Here is a 25,064-nt window from a genome sequence, read left to right on the forward strand (position 1 = left end):
AACTATCGTTTCAACCACCAATACACTTGTACAAGTCCCAAAAACTTCACGAGGAAACCGTCTACCAGAAAATAGCAATGTCCATAAGCACAAGGCAAAGTGACAAAAGAACTAAGAGCTTCCTTCACATTAATTTGTTAGGAGTAATACATGTCATTTTTTGTACATGAGGAACACAAAATTTTGGTGTCTTCAACAGAAGGCAAGGCTTTGATGTCTTTGTTGAGCAATTTTTTTAGTATTTAACTCTTATTCCGCCCAATATCATAGATCATATAAACAGACTATTTGTGACTATATTTGTTTCATGAATTGTATTATTTACACCCTCCTTCGTACTTTAACTCTCATGCAAACCTCTTCCTCGTAACACGATACCCGCCTCCCAAAAACTTCAAACTTTACAAGTGTGTTTATTGCAAGCCGTACAAATTTTGAAAAGGGAATTCACACACTCATATCTAATGTCATTCACGATCTCCCTATCACAAACACAACTGTAATCATGTTGACTGTGGTGACCTAACACTGATTCTTTATTACATTGAGAAACCCTCATCCATGGAGATCCTGCTCTCCAGGACCACTAAGACCATGATGTGACTGATGAGTCATTCTTATTGCTGACACTTTCAGATGCATCTTGGCATCACTGCAGCTTTTCAAACCTATGTATCCTGGGTCTCATTTACATATGGCATCCATTCCTTTGGACTTTGAGAAAGGAAGAAGGAGAGAGAGAGATCCCTCACTATGCACATTATGCCGCAATCTATCTAGACACCCAAAAAACAAATCATGAAAAACATAAGTTTTGTTCTCAAAGTTTAGAGAAAACATTTAATCGTGCTTGAAGCGCCTCTGCAACAGCATCTAGAAACTCTTCTGTGCTGAGGTACTGGTCCCTTGTTACCCTGAAACCACAACCCGACATCGGAGTAACACCATCATGAAAGAAAGCCTATGCAAAGTCTTAATGGCTTGAGATAAAAGGGAACATACTTAGGACCATGACTCAGTATTGCCAAGTCTTTTGTCATTTTTCCCAACTCAACTGTCTCTATACAAGCGGCCTCAAGCTTGAGTGCAAAATCAAGAAGCTTGTCATTGCCATCTAGCTTTGCCCTGCACACTCCTCAAAACATAGACGAGTGTGACTCATCTAATCCTCACAAACACAACAAAAAGCATTTGCTTATCTTGAGATCTTTGCTAGATGCATAATTATCAACCATAATAAGATAAAGAACACTTTTCTGTACCTATGGCCAAGACCACGTGTCCAAGCAAAGATCGACGCGATACTGTTGGTACTAGTCTCTCCTCCCTTCTGATGTACACGGAAATGCCGAGTGACCGTACCATGAGCAGCTTCAGCTTCAATTGTTTTGCCATCAGGACACATCTACAACCAACCATGACACATATTACACACCGTATGACATGCACATGCACACGGATGAGGCCAGAAGTACATGATAAATACTAAGATGCTTAACACATCTCTAAAAACGTTCTAGGAAAACTTTTTTTTTTTTGGGGTGAGAGAGACTTACTAGAACAGATGTCATCAAACCCAGGGAACCAAAACCTGCACAAATCAAAAGAGGGCAGCACAAATTACCCGATTTGATATAATGTAGAAATAAATAGAAGAAAGGCCTTGCTTTATTAGGTTTTTTTGTGGTCAAAGAGAAGGTAAGAATATAACCTTGCGCCAGAAAATCACTTTGGACATCACCATCATAGTTCTTACAAGCCCAAACATAACCTCCTTCACTCTTGAGAGCATAAGCAACCATATCATCAATAAGCCTATGTTCATACCTGCATCGTTTTCCATTCAATAGTCAAATGCATTGAAGAGTAGTCCATCAGGGAGCAACAAAAATATAAACTTGATCAAAGCTTGATAAAAAGCACCATATCCCTGCTTCTTCAAATTTTGACTTCCAGCCTTTCTCGTAGACTTCTTGAAATATATCTTTGAACCTGCAAGAAGATAAATACAAAAAAATCATACACTCCAGTCTGCCTTTACTCAGAATGCTTAAGAGTGTCGAATCAGGATTTTCCAAGAGTCAAAACAAAAGAAAAAATGCATGCCTGCCATCATATTTCTTCAAAATGGTATTCTTTGTGCTCAAGTAAAGTGGCCATTTTTTTTGGCAGGCCATGCTCATAGAGGACTGGGCAAAAGCACTGATCGACTGCAATGGTAGATAATTATCCATTAGAATTAGGATGAACCTCTCTCTCTCTCTCTCTCTCTCTCTCTCTCATATATATATATATATACAGCGCACTCGACGCACTCAGCCCGACAGGCATTTGCACGCCAACTTCAGATCCGAAATATCCTCCGGAAATACAGAGACGACCCACCATGAGCTGCAAATTTGGAGGATCACCACGAGGTCATTGATACAGTCTCCCCACATAGGGCCCCCGTTGCTCAATTGTATGCTGCTATCATGTATTCATACCACATCAGAGGCTTCAGCAACATGGCTATCGTGTATTAGTTTTCATTCTCACATGTACACATTGTAGGTAGCTAGATTCTTTTTTCGGTTAAACCCATGGATTCATTGTAGGTAGCTAGATTCTTTTTTTCGGTTAAACCCATGGATTCATTGTATGCTTTTTGGTCTCATAGACCCTTTGGGTCTTTTGTGGACATTTAATCTCTCTCTCTCTCTCTCTCTCTCTCTCTCATGGATACACTGTACTGACGTTTTTGGTCTCATAAGACCCTCTGGGTCTTTTGAAGACGTTAATATATATTTCTTTCTTCTCTTCCAGTTCTCCTCTCTGCCTCCATTCCACTCGTCTCCTCAGTTTCTGTTCGAGCTTCTCCCCCCTAAGCACAGCCCTAATGCCCAATGTGACATACCTGGATTGTGTTTGGGCAGCCAGGTTTAGGGCTTATTTGGGGGCGATTTAGCAGCCCTATGGGTGCCGAGAAGTGCCCCGGTAAGGGATCCATGGAAGGGATACCCTTTGGGCACAATATTAAAGCATTTGGAATGGTTTTTGATATTATGTTTTGTTGAAATACAAGCCTTATCATAGTACAATAGGTTTGTGTGTGAACAGGCCTCTTACAAAGGGCGCTTGTATTTGTGCATGTGAACACACTCTTTTTAAGGGGAGCATTTTCATACATTTGTACTACTACTTTGAGTCGTTACTTATACTCTCTCTGCATACATGCTTTAGCCATGTTTCAGTTCAAGCCTCCACAGCCTGTCTTGCTTACCTGTGTAAGCACTGATTTCCAACAATTGGTATCTGGGGCCCCATCCATCAACACCTCCACCTCTCCCTTTTGTCGTCCACAGTGCAATCCACCATCACTCCTTTAACCCAACTGCGCAGCCCGTCACCGCTCATTGTTCGCGCTCTCGGGCGCACCATATGGTCACTCACGTCAGCCCCGTTGAAGGTTTTAATAACCTTATATTCTAAGGTTGATGATAACCACGAGTCTTAAGCCCATTTCTTTCTTGTTGCCGGTGCTGTGTTTTGAAATCGGGGACGCCTGAACACCCTGTGGACACGTGTGTGAACACCTGTTTGGGACTAAGGCGGTGATTTTTTTGTGTTTTGCAGTTGGTAAGTGTGCACATTCAACCCTATTTAATTATTATTTCCTTTTTCTATTAAAGTCTTATGGTTGCAGGTTCATACTCATTAAAGTTTGGGCAGATAAACTTGTAAATTATAAGACTTTATTAATGAACCGGAACCAATTATGAGTGTTGGGCACCTGGGCACTAGACCAAAAGCCCACCACGAGTTGCTAAAAGTGGCTGAGGAGGTATTTTTATGGGACATAAGTTGCTTTTCTAGGAGCATGGTGTGTTGAACAAGTCAGGGCAGCCAAAAGAGAGTGAGTCATGTTCTTCTAGAGGAGCTCAAGGCTGTTGGACAGCAGGAAGAAGAGCTTTGAGGCTGGCGAACTGCTCCTGTTGATGCCAGATGGTTGGTCGACTGCAAACACGTGTTGTGTGGCAAGTCAACTTAGCTGTGTGGCTGCTAAACTGCTAAAACACATGTTGCAGGGCTGGCCAACGGGGATTTTCTCTCTTTCTTGTGCTGGCCGAGTTGCATACATGCTATAGAGAGCCAGTCGAGTTGCATACAGGCTCTCTAGGGCTGGTCGACCGCTTCTCTTGCTCCCCTACCAGCTGGCTGTGCTGATTTACAGCAAAATTCAGCAAGATACCAAGGTTTTTCTTGGAACAGAGCCGATGCACTTTGTGCCTGGCTTCAATCCTACTCACTCGTTGCAAAAAAATTTGGCCTAAGTGCTGTTTTGGGCTTGTTTGGAGCTGATGTATTACACAATAGTGTGGACAGCCGAGAAATCAAGGAAACAGTTCGCGACTGTTTGGCCATGGTTGGTGACCGAAGGCTTAGTTTCACTGGAAAGCAGTTGGTTGACTGCTTTGGCCTTGGTTGGTGACCGAGGGTTTGCTTTATTCGAGAACAATTGGTGACTGCTTTGGCCCTGGTTGGTGACCTAGGGTTTGCTTTATTTGAAGAGCAGTTGGTGACTACTTTGGCCCTGGTTGGTGACCGACGGATTGCTTTCTTTGAAGAGCAATTGGTGTGTGCTACTAGGTGTTTGCAATGGCGAGGTTTCTTCAACCGGCTTCTTGAGGATGGGAGTCCTTCTTTTAGGATGTATATGTTTATGATGCCTATGAGACAGATGTATTGATTCATGCTCATGTTGTGATGGATGTTGAATGTATGCTGTGATTTGGGGCCACTGGTTTTCTGTATTCGTGCGCCCATGTGTGACATTGGTATCAGAGCAAAGGCTTCTTTCTTTGCTTGAGAAAGGACGATTTTTGAGCATACAGAATTTTGGCTAAACATACATAAGAGATAACATGAGCACTCAAGCTGAGCCTCTTGAGCTCGAGAGGGCACATGCCGAGGGATTTGTTGCAACTGATCAAGGCCTGGTACTTGTCTAGAGACATGTTTGCTCAAGTTGGAGAAACCCCTGCAAACCTGTAAAAACAGCCAATAATGGCCCTTATAACAGTCGGCCAGCTCCTGTAGAGACTCTATTCACTCCGTCCAAGCCCTATTCTCAGCAAAGAAGCCCAAAAACAGTCCCAACAGCCATGCGCAAGCTCTTGAAGCCAAATCAATCAGCCTGCAGCCCCTGTAGATGCAGTCGACCTGCCCTGTAGAGAGAGAAATAGCAACCAGCCAGCCCTGGGACCCTTGTGCTTCAGATGTATTCCACTTGTAGCTCATGCGTATGAGTAAACTTGCTATTTTTCCTGTCCAAACAGCTCCTAACAGCCCACGATTTCCAGATGAGTGCTTTACAAGTCAGGGCTTGCCCACTTTGGCCCTCCCACACCCAGAATAGCAACTCATGGAGCTTTTTGGGAGTGCCCGGGTGCCCATCTCTCATATTTGGTCTTGGTTCATTAAAAATAGTCCACCCTGATGTGAACTCACTTATAAAATTATAAGTGTGTCCGCCCACACTTTAAGTGAATGTGAACCCTGCACCCAATAAACCTTATTAGTAACATGAAATAATGAATAAATTGGGTTAAGTGTGCACACTTACCACCTGCAAAACACATAAGGAAACCATATGAGTCCCAAATGGGGACAATTGAAAGATCAACTTACACTATTTCTTTTTGATGATGCATCCATGGACAAGTTTATTTTCGTGCAGATGGCTGCCGCCATAGGGTTGGATGTATAACACCAATGCATTCACATACAAGGCTATCTTGATCATGAGACCTTTATGGTTGCTCCTCTCACTGGCTGTGATGTTTTGTTGGGAATGCCTTGGCATGCTCGTATGGAGCCAAATAAATCGTACAAAACAAAGAAGATTAGTTTCATGCCAACGCATTGGCCACATTCAATCGGATGACAGACATGATTTTCAAAAAACACAGACAATTTATTGGAACCTTCTTTGATGATATCATTGTGTTTTCCAAAGATGAGGAACAACACCGAGAGCACTTGGCTACTGTGTTCAAAGAGCTTCGTAGTCACAAGCTCTACATTAATGGTAAGAAGAGTGAATTCTTTTTATCAGAAATCCACTATCTTGGCCACATTGTATCAAAGGAAGGCGTACGCATGGTTCCGGCCAAATTGCAAGCAATCAAGGACTGGCCAGAGTTGCGGATGGTACATGAAGTTTGAAGTTTTATGGGATTATGCTCGTATTACCAATGGTTCATTAAGCACTTTCACACGTGGGGACATTCACGATATCACTACTACTAGCTCTCATAGCTTATCTTGCAACGTTAATGTGGGTATAATGCATGTATTTGAGATGTCAGGCATTGGGCATGAGGTTAGTGACGACTTTACTATGGGAGACCTAGAGGAGGCAGGATTATGCATATGGATCTAGAGAGTTTTGCATTTGACTTAGACATTTTCTTGATCCAGTGTTGATGGAGATAGACCATACTTATGAGGATAACTTCAGTGACCTTGGGGATTCCATGGTTAGTGATTTCATGGGTGATTCCACTTATATCTCAAGTGTGGATACATTGTCCGTCTTCCGTGACAGTGACGCTTATGGTGATCTTGTTGATCATGTTTTTACTTTGGAGGATCACACACACACACACACACAGATTTGTACATGAGGATTTGGTGCATGGTTTGGATCATGCCCATACACATATTGATACAGTGGACGATGGTATTAGTTCACATTTATTCTTGCATGATGCCGACCATGAGATACGTTACTTTGTCTTCCATGACTATCAAAACAATCCTATTTCTTTGGAGCCGGGACATCCATTTGAGATATATGGTAGACGATTATGTGGCACGACATTTAGATGCACTTGTGAGACACCCTAGTCTTGGCCTACACAGTGATTCTTTTGAGTCAGGATCTCTTGATATTCCGGCCAGGGATTTTGAGCTCTCACAGTGGATACTTGGGATTCTGGATTTCCACTACGATCACGAGGATGGACTAGTGAGTTTCCCTCGGATTGTAGCTTTCCTTTCAACTCGGGAGCTACCACTACATTGGCTTCGGGAGTCTGTGATGTGTACCAAGCCTATCCATTTAATCCTAGAGGATACACGGCTAGCTTCGTCATCGACGATGGTTCCTTATCTTTTCCATCTGATTCAAAATGCCACAGAGCCATTGTTTTGGAGTTCACATGCCCCGGATTTCCTTTTGATCCAAGAGGGGGCATAGTTAGCCATCTCATCTGTTATGTGCAAGACGTGCATGCTCATTCCAAAAGCTAATTTCTAATAGGCAGCAGGAAAAGACAACGGTTTTGGGCATGAGCCAGCCTAAGTGGTGTGGAGGAGAACCCTAGAATGGAATAGGAGCCTGTCAGCTACAGCTACAGTGCTGGCCGACACAATGTTCAAGTCGGGTAGAGTATTCTGCTGGCCGACAGCAGGTCGGCCAAGTCTCTTGCACCAAAAAAGCCTATGAAAGGCTATGCCAAGTTAATTGTTGAGACATTAGATTAGGTTGAGATTATGTGTTTACCACCTTTTTAGGGGCAACTATCTCTCTCTCTCTTCTCTCCATCTCTTGCTTGCGTTTTTGCATCAGGTTGTTTCAGGATCGTGTTTAGGGCTAAATGAAGACTCCCAGAGCTTCTGCACGTGACATTGGTATCAAAGCTTCAGGCTGATTTTGAGATATTGTTGCTGCCCATGGCCCACCCACACTTACTGCATTGTGCATGGATGAAACCATCGCCCGTGTCTTGATCTTTTGGTGGTGTGGTGACCTGGCAACATTGTATCAACATCAGGCTAAGGAAGGGTAAACATTGATGGTGTCCTGGATGAAGGTGCGGAGTCCAAGGAGAGTAACACAAGACGTGGATGAAGTTCCCAGGAGGTTGGTTGGTGGTGTTCCACAAGAACCAAGGGGAATGGCAGTCCTGTGAGTCGGCGGATGCCACTTGGGGCATACTAGCAAAGGCTTTCAGGCAACGGTTCCAAGGGAGGATGATCCTCCAAGGGGGTGGAGAGAGTGCCAAGACTCAATACTCAAGAAAAAAAGACCAAAGAAAGTGTTCAGGGACATGGCAAGAAGAAAAGGAGACAAGGTGGAACAGATGCATAGATCTTCATTAGATTTGGAGTGGATTTGGAGATCGGGTAGGGTTTTCATTGAAAAGGTTGCCAAGAAGAGAAGGATGACAAGTCATCCAAGGTCAAAGGTTGGAATCCCGTCATCAAGTTTAGCAAAGGGGAATGTCATGTGCAAGACATGTGCCTGCTCATTCCAAGAGCTAATTTCTGATAGGCAACAGGAAAAGACAAAGGTTTCGTGCATAAGCCAATGTCACATGCACTCTGCACTGTAGTGCATGGTGACAATCTAGTACCAAACCCCAGCAGCAACAATCTGTTGCACAACTAGGGAAAGGTAATGTATCTTCTAAAGATGCTAAGAAGGACGACAATACTAGCTCTAGTTCAGGAGCTAGGAAGGATAAAGAATCTAAGCCTAAGAAAACCGCTAAGGAAAAGGCTAAAGCAGGCATCACTGGAGGTTATCTTCCTCCAAAGGAGCAAAGGAAATACTAGTCAGAAAACAGATGCTTTTTCTCTCATACCATAGGGCATGGTAAGAAGGATTGCCACAAATGGCAAGCAGAGCAAGCCTCCAAAGCTCCTTCTGCCACAGTTGCCATAGCATCTCCAGCTCCTCCAGCCCTGCCTACTACCACAAATGCAGTTCAACTTTTATCTTCTATGCATCCTATGCCATCTCTGGTATTTGATGCTAAGCAGGAGGGTGAGAGCGATGCTGCACAGAAAAAGTCTCATCCAAGCTTATTGCTCTGCCAAGGGCCGGCAGTTTGTAGTCCTGTTTGACATGGGCATTTCTGAGGACGCCATCTCTCCCCAATTGGCTAACAAGATGAGCTGCACATTAGTGCCATATCATTTGGATGTGGACGAGTTCACACTTGGTCTCCGCACTCACATATCTTAGAAGGCACAACAGTTTGCCTTTGAAGTTCAAAAGGCCTCATTCCAACGAGATTTCATTGTCTCGCCTCTTTTGGGATGTGACATGATCTTAGGAATCTAGTGGTTTCATCAATATGAGCCTATTCCCGATTGGGGGCAAGACACTTTTACTATCTGTAAAGGTTTTCCTAAGCCCGTCATGATTCGTGGGGATAGAAGCATTCTTGGCATCCCATTGATTTCACACCTCCAAGCCCGACGAGCTATCTGCAAGGGAGTGGAAAGGGGCACTACTTTATGTTCGTGCTCAGACAACCTCTACCTCATCGGTAGCACCTATCTCATCTTCACTCCCACAGTTAGCAGACCTCCTATCCAGACATCTGGACATTATGCTCAGGGACGATCTTCTGCCCAATCTCCCTCCATCACGTCCTGAGGACCATCATATCGATTTGGTCCATGGATCAGAACATCCTAGCAGGTTCCCCTATCGTCTTTCCAAGACTTTAGAGGGCGAGGTAGAAAGACAATTATCTGAGCTCCTCCGAGCCGGATTCGTTCGGCCTTCTTCCTCACCATTTGCTGCACCCATCCTATTCGTCCAAAAGAAGGACAAGTCTGCATGTCTTTGTATAGACTACAGGGCATTGAATAAACTCACCATTAAGAATAAGTTTCCTATGCCAAGGATTGAGTACATTTTGGAGCATTTAGACGGTGCAAAATTTTTCACTAAGATCGACCTCAAGAGTGGTTACCATCATGTCCGCATTTTTGAAGCTGACATTCCAAAAACAGCTTTGGAACAAAGCGTGGTCACTATGAGTTCGTAGTCATGCCTTTTGGGCTTACCAATGCTTCAATAAAATGATGTCCAGGTTTTTCACAGTCCTCATTGGTGAGTGTCTTCATCTTTCTTGATGACAAACATGTATTCTCAACCACTGCGGAGCAGCATGAGAAAGATGTGGAGAAAGTCTTGGGACTTTTGCGAGATAATGGGCTCTACATAAACGCCAAAAAGTCTTATCTTCGGCGTTAAAGAGGTTCAATACTTGGGCTATATTATCGGTTCCGATAGGATTCGATCGGACCCCTCAAAGGTTCAAGAGATCTTGGATTAGGACATCCCTAAGACCGCCCAAGAGATCCGTTCTTTTGTAGGTCTTCGTCAAGCCTACAGCACCCATGTTCACCAGTTTTCCAACCTTGCAACACCTCTCACCGCCTTGCTCAAGGGGGTAAAGACTCGTAGACAAAAAGTCGCAGTCACACGCAAGGCGCTTGATGCATTTCATGCACTCCAGAAAGCTGTCTTAGAAGCGCCTGTTTTGAAGTTAGCATCTTGGGATGAACCTTTTGAGGTCATTACCGATGCAAGCAATGTAGCCATTGGTGCAGTTCTTCAGCAGTACAATAGACCACGCCATAGTCGAAAGTTGGATGTCGCTGAAAAGAATTATTCGGTTTATGACAAAGAGCTTTTGGGTGTGATCACAACGTTCAAACATTGGAAGCCTTTCCTTTATGGACAGGTCTTCACAGTCAAAACAGACCACCAAGCACCTAAGTGGCTTCAAACCATGCCAAGTGCCCAGTGGAGTGATCGGCAAGCCAAATGGTATCAGCTCTTCCAACAATTTGGAGGAATGATTGAGTGCATCCATGGTAAGCATAACCCAATCGCAGATGCTCTTAGTCGAAAGGCCAGCATCCAAGCAATGCATGAGTCTTACCATTCTCGAAATCACGAGGAAGGACTTAGATAGCATGAAAGACCAGTATGTCGACTCCCCTGAGTTTGGTACTCAATACAATTTGTCCCTCACTTCTGAGCCTGGCCATTATTCAGTGCAAAACGGTTGGTTGTTCTTCAAGAACCGCCTCTGTGTCATTCGGGACAAGCGTTCAGCTCTTCTCCATGATGCCCATGACTCCTTAGTTGGAGGACATAGAGGTATCAACAGTACCCTTGAGAAATTAGAACGGTCCTTTTATTGGCCAAAAATGAGGGGTGATGTATATTCACATATTCAAGCCTGTAAGATTTGTCAAAAAGTCAAGGTTTCACATACAAAGAAGGTTGGGTTACTTCAACCTTTGCCTATCCCCGACGGACCTTTCATCGACATATCTATGGACTTTGTAGGACCTCTACCAACATCCATTGGATCCCATAACACTCAGTGTTTTACCATTGTGGATCGCTTCAGTAAATTCTGCATGCACATCCCATGCAAGCATATAACCACAACTGAGGACATAGCCCGTCTTTTTCTCAAACATTGGTATCCCATTTGTGGTTTGCCTAGCACCATCACCTTAGACAAAGATTCCAAGTTTACCTCGCATTTTTTGAGGGAATTATTCGAAAACTTTGGAACTAAGTTACAGTAGTGCATTCCATCCACGGACAAACAGCCAACCAGAAATCTATAACCAGTTGGCCTTTGATGTTCTCAAGTCATATTGCCATGACCAGCAGTCCAAATGGAAACATTATCTTCCATTGGTCCAAGCCATCTTGAACGATACTCATTCATCATCCAGTGTCGGACGGACTCCGTATGAAGCAGCCTTTGGTCGCCGTGTCTCTTCTCTTTTGACGAGATTGGTGTTTTCATCTCTTGAGGCTAATAAAACGACAGAAGCATTTTCCGAAATCATTGAGTCAGTTAAGGGCCGCTTGACCAAAGCACAAGAAGCTTATAGCAGACAGGCAAATAAGTCTAGATGAGATGTCCACTTCGAGGAAGGGGATTGGGTCTATCTACGCATCATGAAACAGAGATTGAAACAAGTGGACAAACATTGTCCCAAGCTTTCATGTTGTAGTTTTGGATCTTTCCCGATAGTTAAAAAGATAAGTGATGTCTCCATGAAGTCGAAGTTGCCTAACAGTTCGATATGTTGGACTAGAAGTTTTTTGATGTTTCAGATGAACAACAGCCAGATGTGATAGATGAAGCAGAAGTCATCGAGCCTGAGCATATCCTTTTTCATCGTTGGAAGCATGGTTCTGGTCGACGGATACGTTAGTTCTATACGAAGTTTCGAGATCGAGATACCCACGAAGCCATTTGGCTCATCATCATCAGTGCAACATTGTACATTATTAGTACCCTTTAGGATGATAATTGTCGTATGCCGTGACCCCATTGTAATCCTCAGTCCAGGATAGGTCAGGCTCACTCTCAGCCTTAGACAGTCACTCAGTCAGTCTAAGTCCCTTAACCCACTTGAAGAGATGCATTCATGCATGTAGAGTCAATAGAAGCCTTAGGGTTTGCATTAGAAAGCACTCTGCATAATGCATAGCATTCATCCATTGCAAAACCATTGCAGAAGTCTTCAGATAACATCTAGCATTTATTAGGATTTATCCAGTATTTTTTCCATCATTTAAAGCATTTAATGGGCATTTTTGCATTATTTATTGGTTTATCCAAGACAAGATGCAGTCGGCCAGCCCTTCAACCAACCAACCAGCATCAAGCGTCCATATAAATAGTTGAGCATATCATTCATTCATTCATTCATATCATATTCAGCGTAGAGGACCTCAACGCTTGAAATTCGGCACCAGGAGCATAAGCGATTGGAGAATTCAGCACATCAGCCATCAGCGTTTCATCCATCAGCATATAGGAGCATCAACACTTGAGCATTCAATCATCTACAGCATTCAACCCTACAGAGCACCTTGCATTTTCAGCATTCATACAATTTTCAGCATCCTTGTTTGCATCGTTTTGCTACAGCCACTTGGTGAAGGTAAAACTCAGCATTCATACATAGCCTAAAACAGTCCCAATTAGCCCCTTCTCTCAGCCTCAGATTCGCAGCCTTCCTACATCCATTGGGAAGAGTGCATAGGCTCGAGATTGGACATCATTGGTGCGTCTACAGCCGTGTACAGCTCAGCCCGACTCTTGGTCCTCAAAGATCTTGTGTTTGGCTTATCGTCAGTCTGTAGTCAGTCTCTCCAAAGAAATAAAGCAAATACCATTCCGGTATCGGGATAGAGGGCCCTTCAACGGGTAATTCGGGACCCCATACGGTGTACCGTTTCTCTCTCTCTCTCTCTCTCTCTCTCTCTCTCCCCCCCCCCCCTCAAATCTCTTAAAGTTTGAAGTCATGAAGTGGATTGCTAAACTCGCGAAACTCAGGATACAGAAGACAGTGTGAGCATTTGTGTGACAGGATCCTTAATTACGAATACTTCCGTTGCATGTTACAGCCAAGCTCAATGGTATGCAAGAGAACCTTGGAATGGAACAAGAGCTTGTCGGTTGTAGCTACAATGCTGGCCGACAGTGTTCAGGCCAGGTAGAGTATTCTGCTGGCCGACAGCAGGTTGGCCAGGTCTCTTGCACCAAAAGAGCCTATAAAAGGCTATACCAAGTTAATTGTTGAGTCACTAGCTTAGGTGTTTACCACCTTTTGAGGGGAAACCAAGGGATTGCCTAGATGTACACCTTTTTGTACGATATGAATACACTAACACTCGGCTATCTCTCTCTCTCTTCTCTCCATCTCTCTTGCTTCCATTTTTGCATCACGTTGTTCCAGGATGGTGTTTAGGGCTGAATGAAGACTCCCAGAGCTTCCACATGTGGCATCATCGATAACATTTCCCAATTCACCCAAGCGGTTGGAGAGCTATTACCTTGGATTTTGCTTGGCTTCTAGGTGGTCGTATCCTTAGCCTTGTCTTCAACGGCATCTCATTTTTCCCTTCCATTTAATTCCGAGGGTAATGCGACTTCGACACAACTCATGTTTTGGCATCAATTTGCCCTCAGCATCAATGCCTCGTTATGGGTGATTTTGGCTTTTGTATATAGCCTTTTATATGTGTTTTGCTTCTACACAACCACCCTTCAATTTCCAGGACAAAATCAGGAGGGGATGGTTTGTAACAACCAGACAGAGGACATTATGGGGACCACTTACTAGAGTTGGGAGCCAGGCATCGTCTCGTTATTTATAACGGGAGAGGGCTGACATGCTTCCCACATGGGGGTCATACACGGACCGGAGGCACGGTGGTAGACTACATTACGGGGTCTTTGGAGGCATCACAGCTTGTCACCTCATTCTCCACCCCACCTATACTTGGCATTTTCACTAGCCGTATCACCAGCCCCCCACATACTGACGCCACACACTACCATCTACTTCACACATGACATGGCAGACATATACACTGGCAGAGTAGAGGATGGGCTCCTACTCATGGATCCCCTGGCACCTATGGATACCATTACAGCCTAGCTGGCATCACTCCTACACACAGCTGCATTACAGAGCTTCCCACATCGTGTCCACTCAGGAGAGCCTACGAGATCTGGGACTATGCCCCAGAACAGATGGTATGATGATGAGTGCAGAACCCTATACTCACGGCTCCGCATACGGAGAGCCTTGGGAGCCATCACAGAGCAGGAGTCGAGGAGAGAGATGAGGAGACTTACTCGCTACAAAAGGCGGGCCTTTGCAAAGATACAGGAGCTTGAGATCTTCCATTTCTTCATGAGTAGAGATAGCCCTATCTCATGGCAGCACTTCAGAGAGACCCGGACACCGACACCCATTGCAGACCCACAGACATGGCACACATATGCAGAGGGCCTATACCACGCCCCACAGCAGCCACCGCGATTGGAGATCGAGACTGGCATAATAGCACGGATCCCTACGCCAGATCTTTGAGGCAGTAGACCAGCGCATAGTGGGGAGATTCATTCTAGACATACAGCGTCACAGAGAGACATCATTACAGGCTTAGACAGCTCCAGAGGGGGGACAACAGACACAGATTACTACATTTTTTTCAGAGATCCATCCCACTCCCAACCCCTACACAGCAAGGAATTACTCTCCAGAGAGCAGAGACACTCAGAGCCCGCAGGAGACAGAGGACACCTAGCTTTCGGACACCACGTCTATACCAGAGAGAGATGACAGAGATCAGAGCTCTGTTTCACAGAGAGGGTGCGGAGCGACTGGCTCGCTTCAGAGCACACCCAGGCATGTTCTTCAGGGAGCTGTGGACACCCCCTTCACTGATGTATACCATTTTATACCCCAAGTATGGTACAGGATGGAGCTAGCTAGGTTGCATATCATGATTGTATACTCCATGCATATAGCTTTGCATTCTCCTAGTAGTAGAGCTCCATCCCCTCCCCCACTCATTGTACTTATAAGTTATTGCACACCCAGATTCAGCTTTTTAGTTCAGTACTTTTTCATTTTGTTGGAATGACAGAGGATACCCCACACATGTACAATGATTTGTCTCATAGGCCGATCTCTCTCTCTCTCTCTCTCTCTCTCAGATTCAGCTTTTTTTTGTTCAGTACTTTTTCATTTTGTTGGGATGACAGAGGATACCCCATACAGGTACTCCGATTTGTCTCATAGGCCGAGTTCGGTCTTTTGGAAGACGTTAATAAAATCTTTCTTTCTTTCTTTCTTTCTCTCTCAAGCCTATCCATTTGTTCTAAGTTTTATGTTCTCCTTGTCTCTCTATTACAATGATGAGGGAGAAGAATGCCGATGGAAAGTCCAAGTCATATAGGTGGACTTGTAAGTATTGTGGCAAACAATATACAAGCAGAGTTACTAGGCTTCTCCAACATCTTGGAAAGGTGGGGGGGGGCAAGGGGCAAGTTGCGCCATGCAAGGAAGTCCCCCTAGCTATATCCGATGATATCTTCAACAATATTAGGGGTGGATTGGGTGCTCACCGTGACAGTGGTAGAAGCTTAAGGGCAGATAATGAGGTCGTCTCCCCTCCTTGTGATACATCCTCCCCCGCCGCCTTCTCAAAGAGGCAAAGGTTTGAGTCTCCCATGAGGCAAGCCACTCGTGCCCAAGCCACCGAGGGTCTCTTCTTCTCTATCACATCTCCGAGAACGGTAACGGTTAGTGGATATAGAGATTGCACGCACCATTATAGAGTGCAATCTCTCATTCCATGTGCTCAAGGTATATCAATGGAAGACAATGGTGAAAGCCATCGCGAATGTGGACCCATGTGAAGGATGGACCGGCATCTCCTATCATGACATGCGCACAAAGAGGCTTGTTGATGAGAAGGAGAGAATCAATAGATCTCTCAATCCGGTGCGAGCGGCATGGTCCAAGTATGGGTGTAGCATCCTTTCCGATGGATGGAGTGACCGGAAGAAGAGAGGCATCATCAACATACTTGTCTCTTGCCCTCTTAGCACATACTTTGTGTGGGGCACGGATTCCAAAAAGGCAGGGAGGAAAACCTCAGGTGCATTCATATATCGCCATATTAAGCAAGCCATCATGGAGGTAAGTCTTTAAAGTTTAAAGTTTAGCATATGTCATATGTGGCTATGTCATGACTGATACGCTCCTTGCATCCATTCATGTGGATTGTGACATGTAGGTTGGGCCGGAGAACATGGTGCAAGTCATCACCAACAACGCTTCAAATTGTCATCGAAAGGGAAAGTTGCTGGAGGAGGACTATCCCTCCATAGTGTGAACACCTTATGCCTCCCATTGCATTGACTTGCTCATGGAGGATATGGGCAAGTATGTGGCTCCTCTTGGAGCGACTCTTGAAATCCCCCCTTCGCCAAACACCGGTCTCAACAATGTGGAATAAGTGGGATGTGCAAGAATCAGCGGAGGCCAAAGCATCCATTCATGTGCATTGTAACATGTAGGTCGGGCTGGAGAACGTGGTGCAAGTCATCACTGACAACACTTCAAATTGCCATTGGATGGGAAAATTGCTCGAGGAGGACTATCCCTCCATAGTATAGACGCCTTATGTCTCCCATTGCATTGACTTGTTCATGGAGGATATGGGCAAGTTAGTGTGGATTAAGGAAGTAATAGCCGAAGCTACCTCAATTGTCACCTTCTTCACCACAAAGATCAAGTGCTTGCCATGTTCCGCGAACATAGAAAGCTGGAGTTGAAGAAGCCTTCATCCACATGCTTCGCCTACACGAGGCTCCTCTTGGAGCGACTCCACGATGTGAAATCCCCCCTTCGCCAAACAGTGGTCTCAACAATGTGGACTGAGTGGGATGAGCAAGAATCAACGAAGGCCAAAGCCATGCAACAGCTTTGGTCAAAGCCATGAGTTTTGGCAGTCGGTCCACACTATTGTCATTGTGGTCACGCCCTTCTATAGGGTACTATAAATGATCGACATGGAGACGGCCACCATGGGCCTTCTCGTTCACTTCATGAGAGAGGTCATAGCGGAGTTGCGTACTTCTCCTTCCATCGACAAGGAGAAGCGTGATGGTATGTTGGCCATTGTGGAGAAGAGATGGCAGTGGATGCAAAGACCTATCCATGATCTTGCCGCATTATTGCATCCCGCATACAAATCACCCGCCCTCTTCACCGAGTGGAGTTACTTGAAGACCGAGATGCTTTCTTGCCCAAAGCATTGCCGGAGGATCGCCATGGGAAGTTCCTTGAGGAGCTCATTAGCTACGACGACCAAAGGGAGGGAGCACCTGCTGGAAGAGGGAATCCCTTGTGAAGCCCCTCTTTTGGTGGGAGACATTTGGGTATGCGCTCTCAAGCCTCCAAAATGCGGCTTTGAGAATCCTAGCTCAAGATTGCTCTTCAGGTGCATGTGAGAGGAACTGGAGTTCCTACTCACTTGTACACATGAAGTTACGCAATCGCTTCAAGCACGGAACAGTTAGAGCGGCTAGTGTATTGCCGCGCTAACTTGCGCATGGTACACGTGATACAAAAGATGAAATCGGCGAGACAAGTATAACTTATAAGTTATAAGCATTCAAACTTCAATGTTTATTGAAACTAAATTCTAATACACTGCTTGTCACTTGATCATTGTACAATGTAGGTGAATGTGGATACATTCAAGCTCACAGGGGGCACTCTTGAGAGTGTTGAGCAAGATGAGGAAGAGGAGAGGATCTATGCAGAGATCTATCGAGAGTTTGAGTTGTTTGATCGACGACCTACTCTCACTCGTCGTGGGCGTGGAGGTAAAGGCAAAGAAGTACAAGTAGGAAGCCGTGGATGCACGATTCGTCGGCTCCCGCTCTTGTAGATGAGGATGCTCCCTTTGGCTTCTCACATGAGCTTAGAGAGCCTGAGTTCGATGATGAGAGCAACCTCCTTAGTGATGACGACTATGGCGAGGCCACCGATGTGTCCTCTTCTAATGAGGCTGATTTCAACAAGAGCTCTAATAGTGATACCTTTGTCTAGTCTCTCCTTGGGCCTTGGCCCTCTTTTCGTATTGACTTTTTTGTACTCGTGCCTAGCGCGCATTGCACCTCTATGCTTATGTACTTTTGTTTGTCACTTCAAACTTGTTTTTAATGAAATTTTGGTTTGAAACAACTTCTCTAGAGTCTACCCTTCCAAATCGAAAATGTCTATGTTTGTAAGTGTTTTTTTTAAACGTATTTTATCGTACGGTATCCCAAAATTTCATATCGTACCAAAACTTCTTGTACGGTATCGTATTTAAGTACCGTGACAACTATGGAGCCTTGGGATTATTGAAGGCACCAACCCTAGGACTATTGTACCTTTTGATTACCTTCTTGATATCTTTTTGATCATTTAACATATACTTTCTTGGAGCTCATGCTTCTATGGCTGAATCACGGCAGTCTTTCCATGTTTAGGTGACTACTCCCTATGATGAGTGGACCTTGGCTTTCATGGGAGCTGGCTCATGATCCCTCATGTGTGGATTAACACATGGCTTTTCATGGATATGGCTTAGATCCATTCCCAAATCTCAGCTTGGTTAGATCTCTTCATTACAAGTGGAACCCTGGCGAGTGCGATGGACAGACCCCTTTAGCCCTGAGAGCCCCACTGCCCTCTTTTTTCACTACTCGGTGAGGCTAGGCCGCCGGATACGGATGCATGAGATTGACAGTACTCTTGCTTCTCATCCTCCCAGGACATCTCACCTAGCTTCCTCAGAGTGAAGTGACTATGGGACAGCTTCCAACCTCAAAAGGTCACTCTGTTCCTTTGGCAAGTAGCTCAATGGAGTTTAGAGTTGGCACGTGGCTGGCCATCGATGGCTGTATGAGGTGTAGCCACCCGCACAAGTTGCCTTTGGGACTATCCCAAAGCGCAGTAGGTTTGGTTAAGGATTCTTCGACTATTCACCACATCTCAGGGTTCCTCCAGCGTCATTACTTGGGGGGCAGGGGGCAGTTGCCTGGGTGACAGAGTAGGGTCCCGCCGCCCACCAATATGAAGAGGCAGCTGATGGCCATGCCCTCACGCTCACACATTGTAGGATAGAGTCTATCCCCAACCCCCAACTCTCGACCAAAGGCTTGGTCCCCCGACACCTATTCGAGGTAGGAGATCATTGGCAGCATAGCGGCATGGCACATTTGGCGGGCACAATGCTGTGAGACCATTGAGGGCGCCCTCAACCCCCCGCACACCCCCCCCCCCCCAAAAAAGCAGAGTCCATCCATGCCATATGGACAAATATCATTCATACTCTCCATGGCCAGTGGCACAAGCTACAACGAGCTTTGGACCGCATGTGGATGTTGGTCATGTCCACTCCCGGCTAGTTCAGGTGTGAACCCAGCTTACTCACAAGCACTTTTTCCCTGTGATTGGACACAAGTTTTTTCCTCGTGTGAACACACTTATGTGTGTTGGGCACTTTGCCCTAGGCCTTTTAGTACTCACTTGTACTTTCATTTCATATCATTATTGAGTACATCTTTTCCAGCACTCACGTTTCTTTGTGCTTGAGGTTGTGTGTGTGTGTGTGTGTGTGCGCAGGCTAGCTTCCCTCCTACCCAACATTGGTATCAGAGCTTGGTTAGGGTTACACCCTGCTGCCCCCCAACATTAGGGTTAGGGTTTGCCCCCTACTGCCCTTCAAGATTTTGCTTCAGCCTATTGCACACATCATACACGCCACACTCTCTCTCTAGATCTACAAGTACTCTTTCTGTTACATTATTGTACTGTGCACGCTTTTGTATGCTGCTCACGACCTGCTGCTGTGCACCGCCCTGTACCAGGGCCGCCGCCGTCGCCGGGCATTTCTGTGTGCGCCGCCGTCGCTGCCCTGTTCGCCGCTTGTCAGATCTACAACGCCGACCTGTACCTGCACCGCCGCCGCTGCCGTGCCGCCCGTCGAAGCTACTGTCATCGCCCAGATCTGCGCCGCCTCATGCCTGTACTGCTGCCTGCCTTGTTGAAGCCACTGAAAGCTCAATAACTTTCTTACTAATTTTTTCTGCAACTTTTCAAAAATTCAAAAATTGCTAAAATTAGCAAATATGTTGCATTAATTTTGGGGTTTTTCACCATTAAGCCTGCAATTGCAACATTGGCACACATTGGCATTGATTTCAGCAGATTTGGTGCATAATTGCACTAGAAATTTGGGGATTTTGCAGAAATCGACTCGATTTTGCAAAAATTGACTTGATTTTGCAGAAATTGGCACTATTTGCAAGCAAATTTGGGTATTACAGGCACATTTGGTTGGCATTGGGGCATTTCCCCCAATTTTTTGGGTATTACAGGCACATTTGGTTGGCATTGGGAGCATTTCCCCCAATGTTTTGGATATTACCGGCACATTTGGTTGGCATTGGGGCATTTCCCCCAATTTTTGGGCATTACAGCATTTGGTACAGGTGACAATCACATTAGCAGATTTAAAGGATTTGTGCACTTGTAGCTCTTACATGTGTGAGCTAATTGTGTTTTTCATGGCACATGTATACAGTTGTGGTTTGCTGCAGTATATGTATGCCATTGTGAACACTTTGACAGATTTGCATCATCGTGCAGTACACTTGCAGATTTGGGACATGCATATGTATTTCTCATGGTGAAGGAGTTCCCTTTCAGTCCATTGGTTATCCTGCTATTTATCTCCCGCATTCTTACGGTTTTGTTGGGCATTGCATACTCATGGTGACTTGTGACAGATTTGATGTGCTATCATGGCCCCAACAATAATAATGACCTCTTTGGAATGCTATCTCAAGAGGACAAGCTCAATGGGGACAACTACCCTATGTGGGCTTATATGATGTGTCATGTTTTGGTCGCCAAAAATGTATGGCTGTATGTGGATGGCACTGAGGAGCGTCCTCTTGCACTTGCTCCAACGGAAGGTGAAGTGATTCCCGCTCATCCTCCTGCGGGTCCACTTCCTCGTCTTCCTCTTACTCACAGCAGCAATGTACTTGGGATGCTAGGGATGCTCGGACCCATGCATTGATTGCTCTCTCGTGCCGCAGGCATATCATTCCGCACATTCGTTCTTGCACCACTGCAAAGGGTGCTTGGGATACCTTGGTGGCGTTGTATTCAGGTCGCAATGAGGCTCGTGTAGCTTACCTTCGGGGTAAGCTTGAGACTGACCGCATGCTTGAAGGTGACTCTATCGATCAGTACCTTACGCATGTGAAGGACCTACGAGAGCAGCTCATTAACATTGATGAGGTCTTGACAAATAGCTATCTTGTTCAGACAGTTTTGCGCAACTTGCCTAACTCTTATCAGACATTTGGCTCCACTTTGCGGTTGTTGGCTGGCAATGCACCTAATGCGGTCACTTTTGACAACCTTGTGACTCTCTTGCTCAGTGAAGCGCAATCCTGTTCCAACAGGAACAACATGATGTCTGCTGAGTCAGCAATGGCTGCTCCTTTTCGTGGGAATAGATCTGGGCCTAAACCTAGCCCATCGAATCCTCCCAAGACAGAGGACAAGCCTGAAAAGAAAAAGCACTATAACTATTGCAGGAAAACAGGGCACACCATAGAGTAATGTAGGAAGCGTATTGAGAGTGAAAAAAAGAAGAAGCTGGCATCTTCTTCCACAGGTGCAGATCAGGCCAATTTGGCTACACATGTGTCAGCCTTGACACTTACATCTTCATTGCCTACAGAGATGTCTTCTGATGCCATTGCTTTTGATGACTATGCTTTATAGTTTGTACTCCATGATATGCATTGTCTGGCTGATGCATTTTAGGGGGGGATTCTACTTGTCCACATGCAGTCGGTGATGCCTCATGGTCACTTGTGCTTGTTGACCCTTACGCAGGTCTATGCTAGACGCTTTCTCTCGTGTGATGTCTTCTGGAGATGCCTTTTATGTTGTTTTCCCTTGCAGCGGGATTGTTTCTACAGTGTTGACATTGTCACTTTCTCACATGTAATGTTTACTGGGAGTGCCTTTTACACACTTGGCCAGTGTTGGCTTGCTCTCATGGTTTTGACATGTCACATGTATATTATTCATTGTGGGATTATGCATCTTTACACTTGCCATACATGCCACTGATCATGGCATCGCTGAGAGTTTATCTATCCTCTCATAGCATTGGCTGATGCCCGCCTCGAGCCCCCACTTTTTCTTCCCATTTTCAGCTTTTCCCATTGCTGAATTTTTACTTTTATCAGCCTTACCATTACTGATTTTTCTCATCGGATCCTCCATCGATGAGTTTCACTTTTGCAGCGTACATTTACACGTGCATATCTGCTACCTCTTCTTATGCTTATCACTAGTGCAGTTACAGAGCATTGATGTGGATTACATGAGTTCAGCTTGGCATTTGGATGCTTGGCTTCAGGGGGGGTATTATGCGATGCCTCTTGATTTGATGCAGTTGATGTCCACATGATCTTTGCCATGCATTTTTGGTGATGCATTTATGTACTACTATGCTCTAGCATTAGCACTATGACATTGGGGATTCTCCTTTTCCCCGTCATATAGTGCTTGCTTTTTCCATTGGCACTGCAGTTCACTCTTACTGTGGAGCACAATATACGGCAACATTCACAGCTTTATCACCCTGCTGCTACCCGTTCACACCATTCACTTGAGGGGGGTTTGTTGGTCATGTCCACTCCCGGCTAGTTCAGGTGTGAACCCAGCTTACTCACGGACACTTTTTCCCTGTGACTCGACACAGGCTTTTTCCCCGTGTGAACACACTTATGTGTGTGTGTGCAGGCTAGCTTCCCTCCTACTCAACAGTGGAAATGTCAAGAGGCCGCACCTAGCAACAACAGGGCCGGTGACCTCACTTGGCACTACCTGCCCCCTGCCCCCCTTCCCCCCCTTGTATGAGGTAGTTCCCTCCGAGCGGGGCCGGCCATGGAGGGGACTACCCCTCCCCAGTGTTTTTTCCTCGTTTGGAGTCTCTAACATGTAATTCAGCCTGTTGGCTGGTTTTTCATATAACTAATAGACGGATCTTTCTTCTGGGAAAAAAAAAATAAACTTAAAGACACGAAGATATGGATTGCAAAGGAATCGACCCAATGCACTCAAGCAAAAGAATTCAGATTTAGCCAAGATTCGAGCAGCTTTCTAAGAGACACTCCTAATATGAAGTCAGTAAATCGGTAGTCCATGTCTCACAGTACACACTACTACAACTGTGGATTGTACACTTAGCTCTCTAAGGCAGCTCCAAATTGGCCTGTTGATGTCCTTACTCTGTTAGTTGCCTTGATGACTTTAATGCAATCTTGGGGAGTCAATGTTTCTCCAAGGTGTAGATGTGATACAGAACTCTATCAGCATTAAGGGTGTACAGAAAAATTACTAGTGTTTCTTAGCCTCTAGGCATTCATGACATGAAATTTGTCATGCATAATATGGAGTGTATCACCTCTGACTAAATATATTTCATACAACTTCAGAAGATACACTTTACGACAAGTATTTGAAAAAAAATATCAGATATTTTACAAACACAGATTCTGATAGACAGTTTGCACCTCATCTGTGTTATACATTGCCAATCCCACACCACCGGCACCTTCAAACTTAAAAACTTCTTGCTCAACTGGTTCACCACCTTTTTCTGGCACTGCTCAAAAGATATGACACAAGTTAAATTAGTCTTCTCAGAAACAAATAACAGTAGAAACTGCTCTATCAAAAAAAAAAAAAAAACAGTGTAACTGCTCTCAAAAAAAGAAAAGAAAAGTGAAACTGATCTCATACAGCTTTAAAAAAGCTTGAGTAGTTCCTTGTTCCATTGGCAAACACTTAACGTAGCAGACATACAAAAAATACAAGCAAATTATGACTGTGACACAAGGCAGATAATATGGACCCACAAATTTATGACACTTATTACTTGACTACATCCTCTACGATGCTCTTCCTTACAATGTCAGATTAAGTGTGCATGTGCGAGTGAGTGAAGAGATCTTCCCACATGTAGAGTCAAGTCTTCTGTGTGAAACTCAATGTTGACTATGGCATGTGAATCACATTTGTTTGCTTGGACATTGCCTATGCTACTTTTTAGGCACATTAGACAGCAGGCCATCTGAGGCCAGATAGAGACCCACAACTGCCTGCCATCAGTGGAGGCACATCCAGGCTACCCGTGAACACTGGGACAGGCATTCAAGGCTGTCCACTCCCTACCTCCATCCCATGGTGGGGACCATTCTGTAACTAGGCTGAGTGTTTACTTTATATAAGCTAAAAAGATATGTTTTATTATTTTCGCAGGGCAAAGTGAGACCCAGTTTTACTCAAGTCCAAGAACACACAGCTTGAAGAGCCAGAATAATAAAAAGTACAAAATAAAGCAGGAGCTTTTTATGTTAGCCTTGCAGATGCTAAAAGCCTACTTTTGAGCAATTCTGCTGAGCACATATCAGAATGACAATGAAAGGTCGTTGTCTACTACAGCACCGCACCTGTAAGCTAAGACCACCTATACAAATAGCAGCAGGAGCTGACCTCAGTTAGGTCAGGGCTCCATGTAGACACCATATGGCCTGCAAATATGGCTATTTGTACAAATGAACAGGCAGGAGTTGTCGACCTGCTGACTAAACAAGTGGACGGCTGTTTGGGCATTCATAGATGTTTTGTTGGGTAGAACTTTCACTGTGTGAAGTTTCTGCTTATCATTGAAAAATGGAAAACCTCTGGTGGGATGAGCACTGCAGGGAAAGATAACTGAGTCCTTATGGAAGGGCTGTCTGTACAGCCTACACGCTCCTCCAAGGACAGGTAGTATATCC

General features: G+C 45.0%; 1 protein-coding gene across 1 annotated transcript in view; it reads right to left on the bottom strand.

Annotated features, from left to right (window-relative positions):
- Positions 1-271: 271 nt before the first annotated feature.
- The window catches only part of LOC147619841 (isocitrate dehydrogenase [NADP]-like), a 106,247-nt gene continuing 81,454 nt past the window's right edge, over positions 272-25,064 (bottom strand). Inside the window, exons 8-15 of the mRNA XM_086825687.1 lie at positions 23,796-23,887; positions 2,107-2,210; positions 1,924-1,992; positions 1,712-1,827; positions 1,557-1,591; positions 1,263-1,405; positions 1,003-1,125; positions 272-914 (exon numbers count right to left, since the gene is read on the bottom strand). Of these exons, the coding sequence (XP_086681813.1) occupies positions 821-914; positions 1,003-1,125; positions 1,263-1,405; positions 1,557-1,591; positions 1,712-1,827; positions 1,924-1,992; positions 2,107-2,210; positions 23,796-23,887 (776 nt within the window). The 3' untranslated portion in view covers positions 272-820. The remainder of the gene's footprint in view (positions 915-1,002; positions 1,126-1,262; positions 1,406-1,556; positions 1,592-1,711; positions 1,828-1,923; positions 1,993-2,106; positions 2,211-23,795; positions 23,888-25,064) is intronic.

Source organism: Cibotium barometz, chromosome 32 (assembly GCF_041138505.1).
Source record: "Cibotium barometz isolate CiBa-2024 chromosome 32, ASM4113850v1, whole genome shotgun sequence".
In the NCBI taxonomy this organism is placed as follows: domain Eukaryota; kingdom Viridiplantae; phylum Streptophyta; class Polypodiopsida; order Cyatheales; family Cibotiaceae; genus Cibotium; species Cibotium barometz.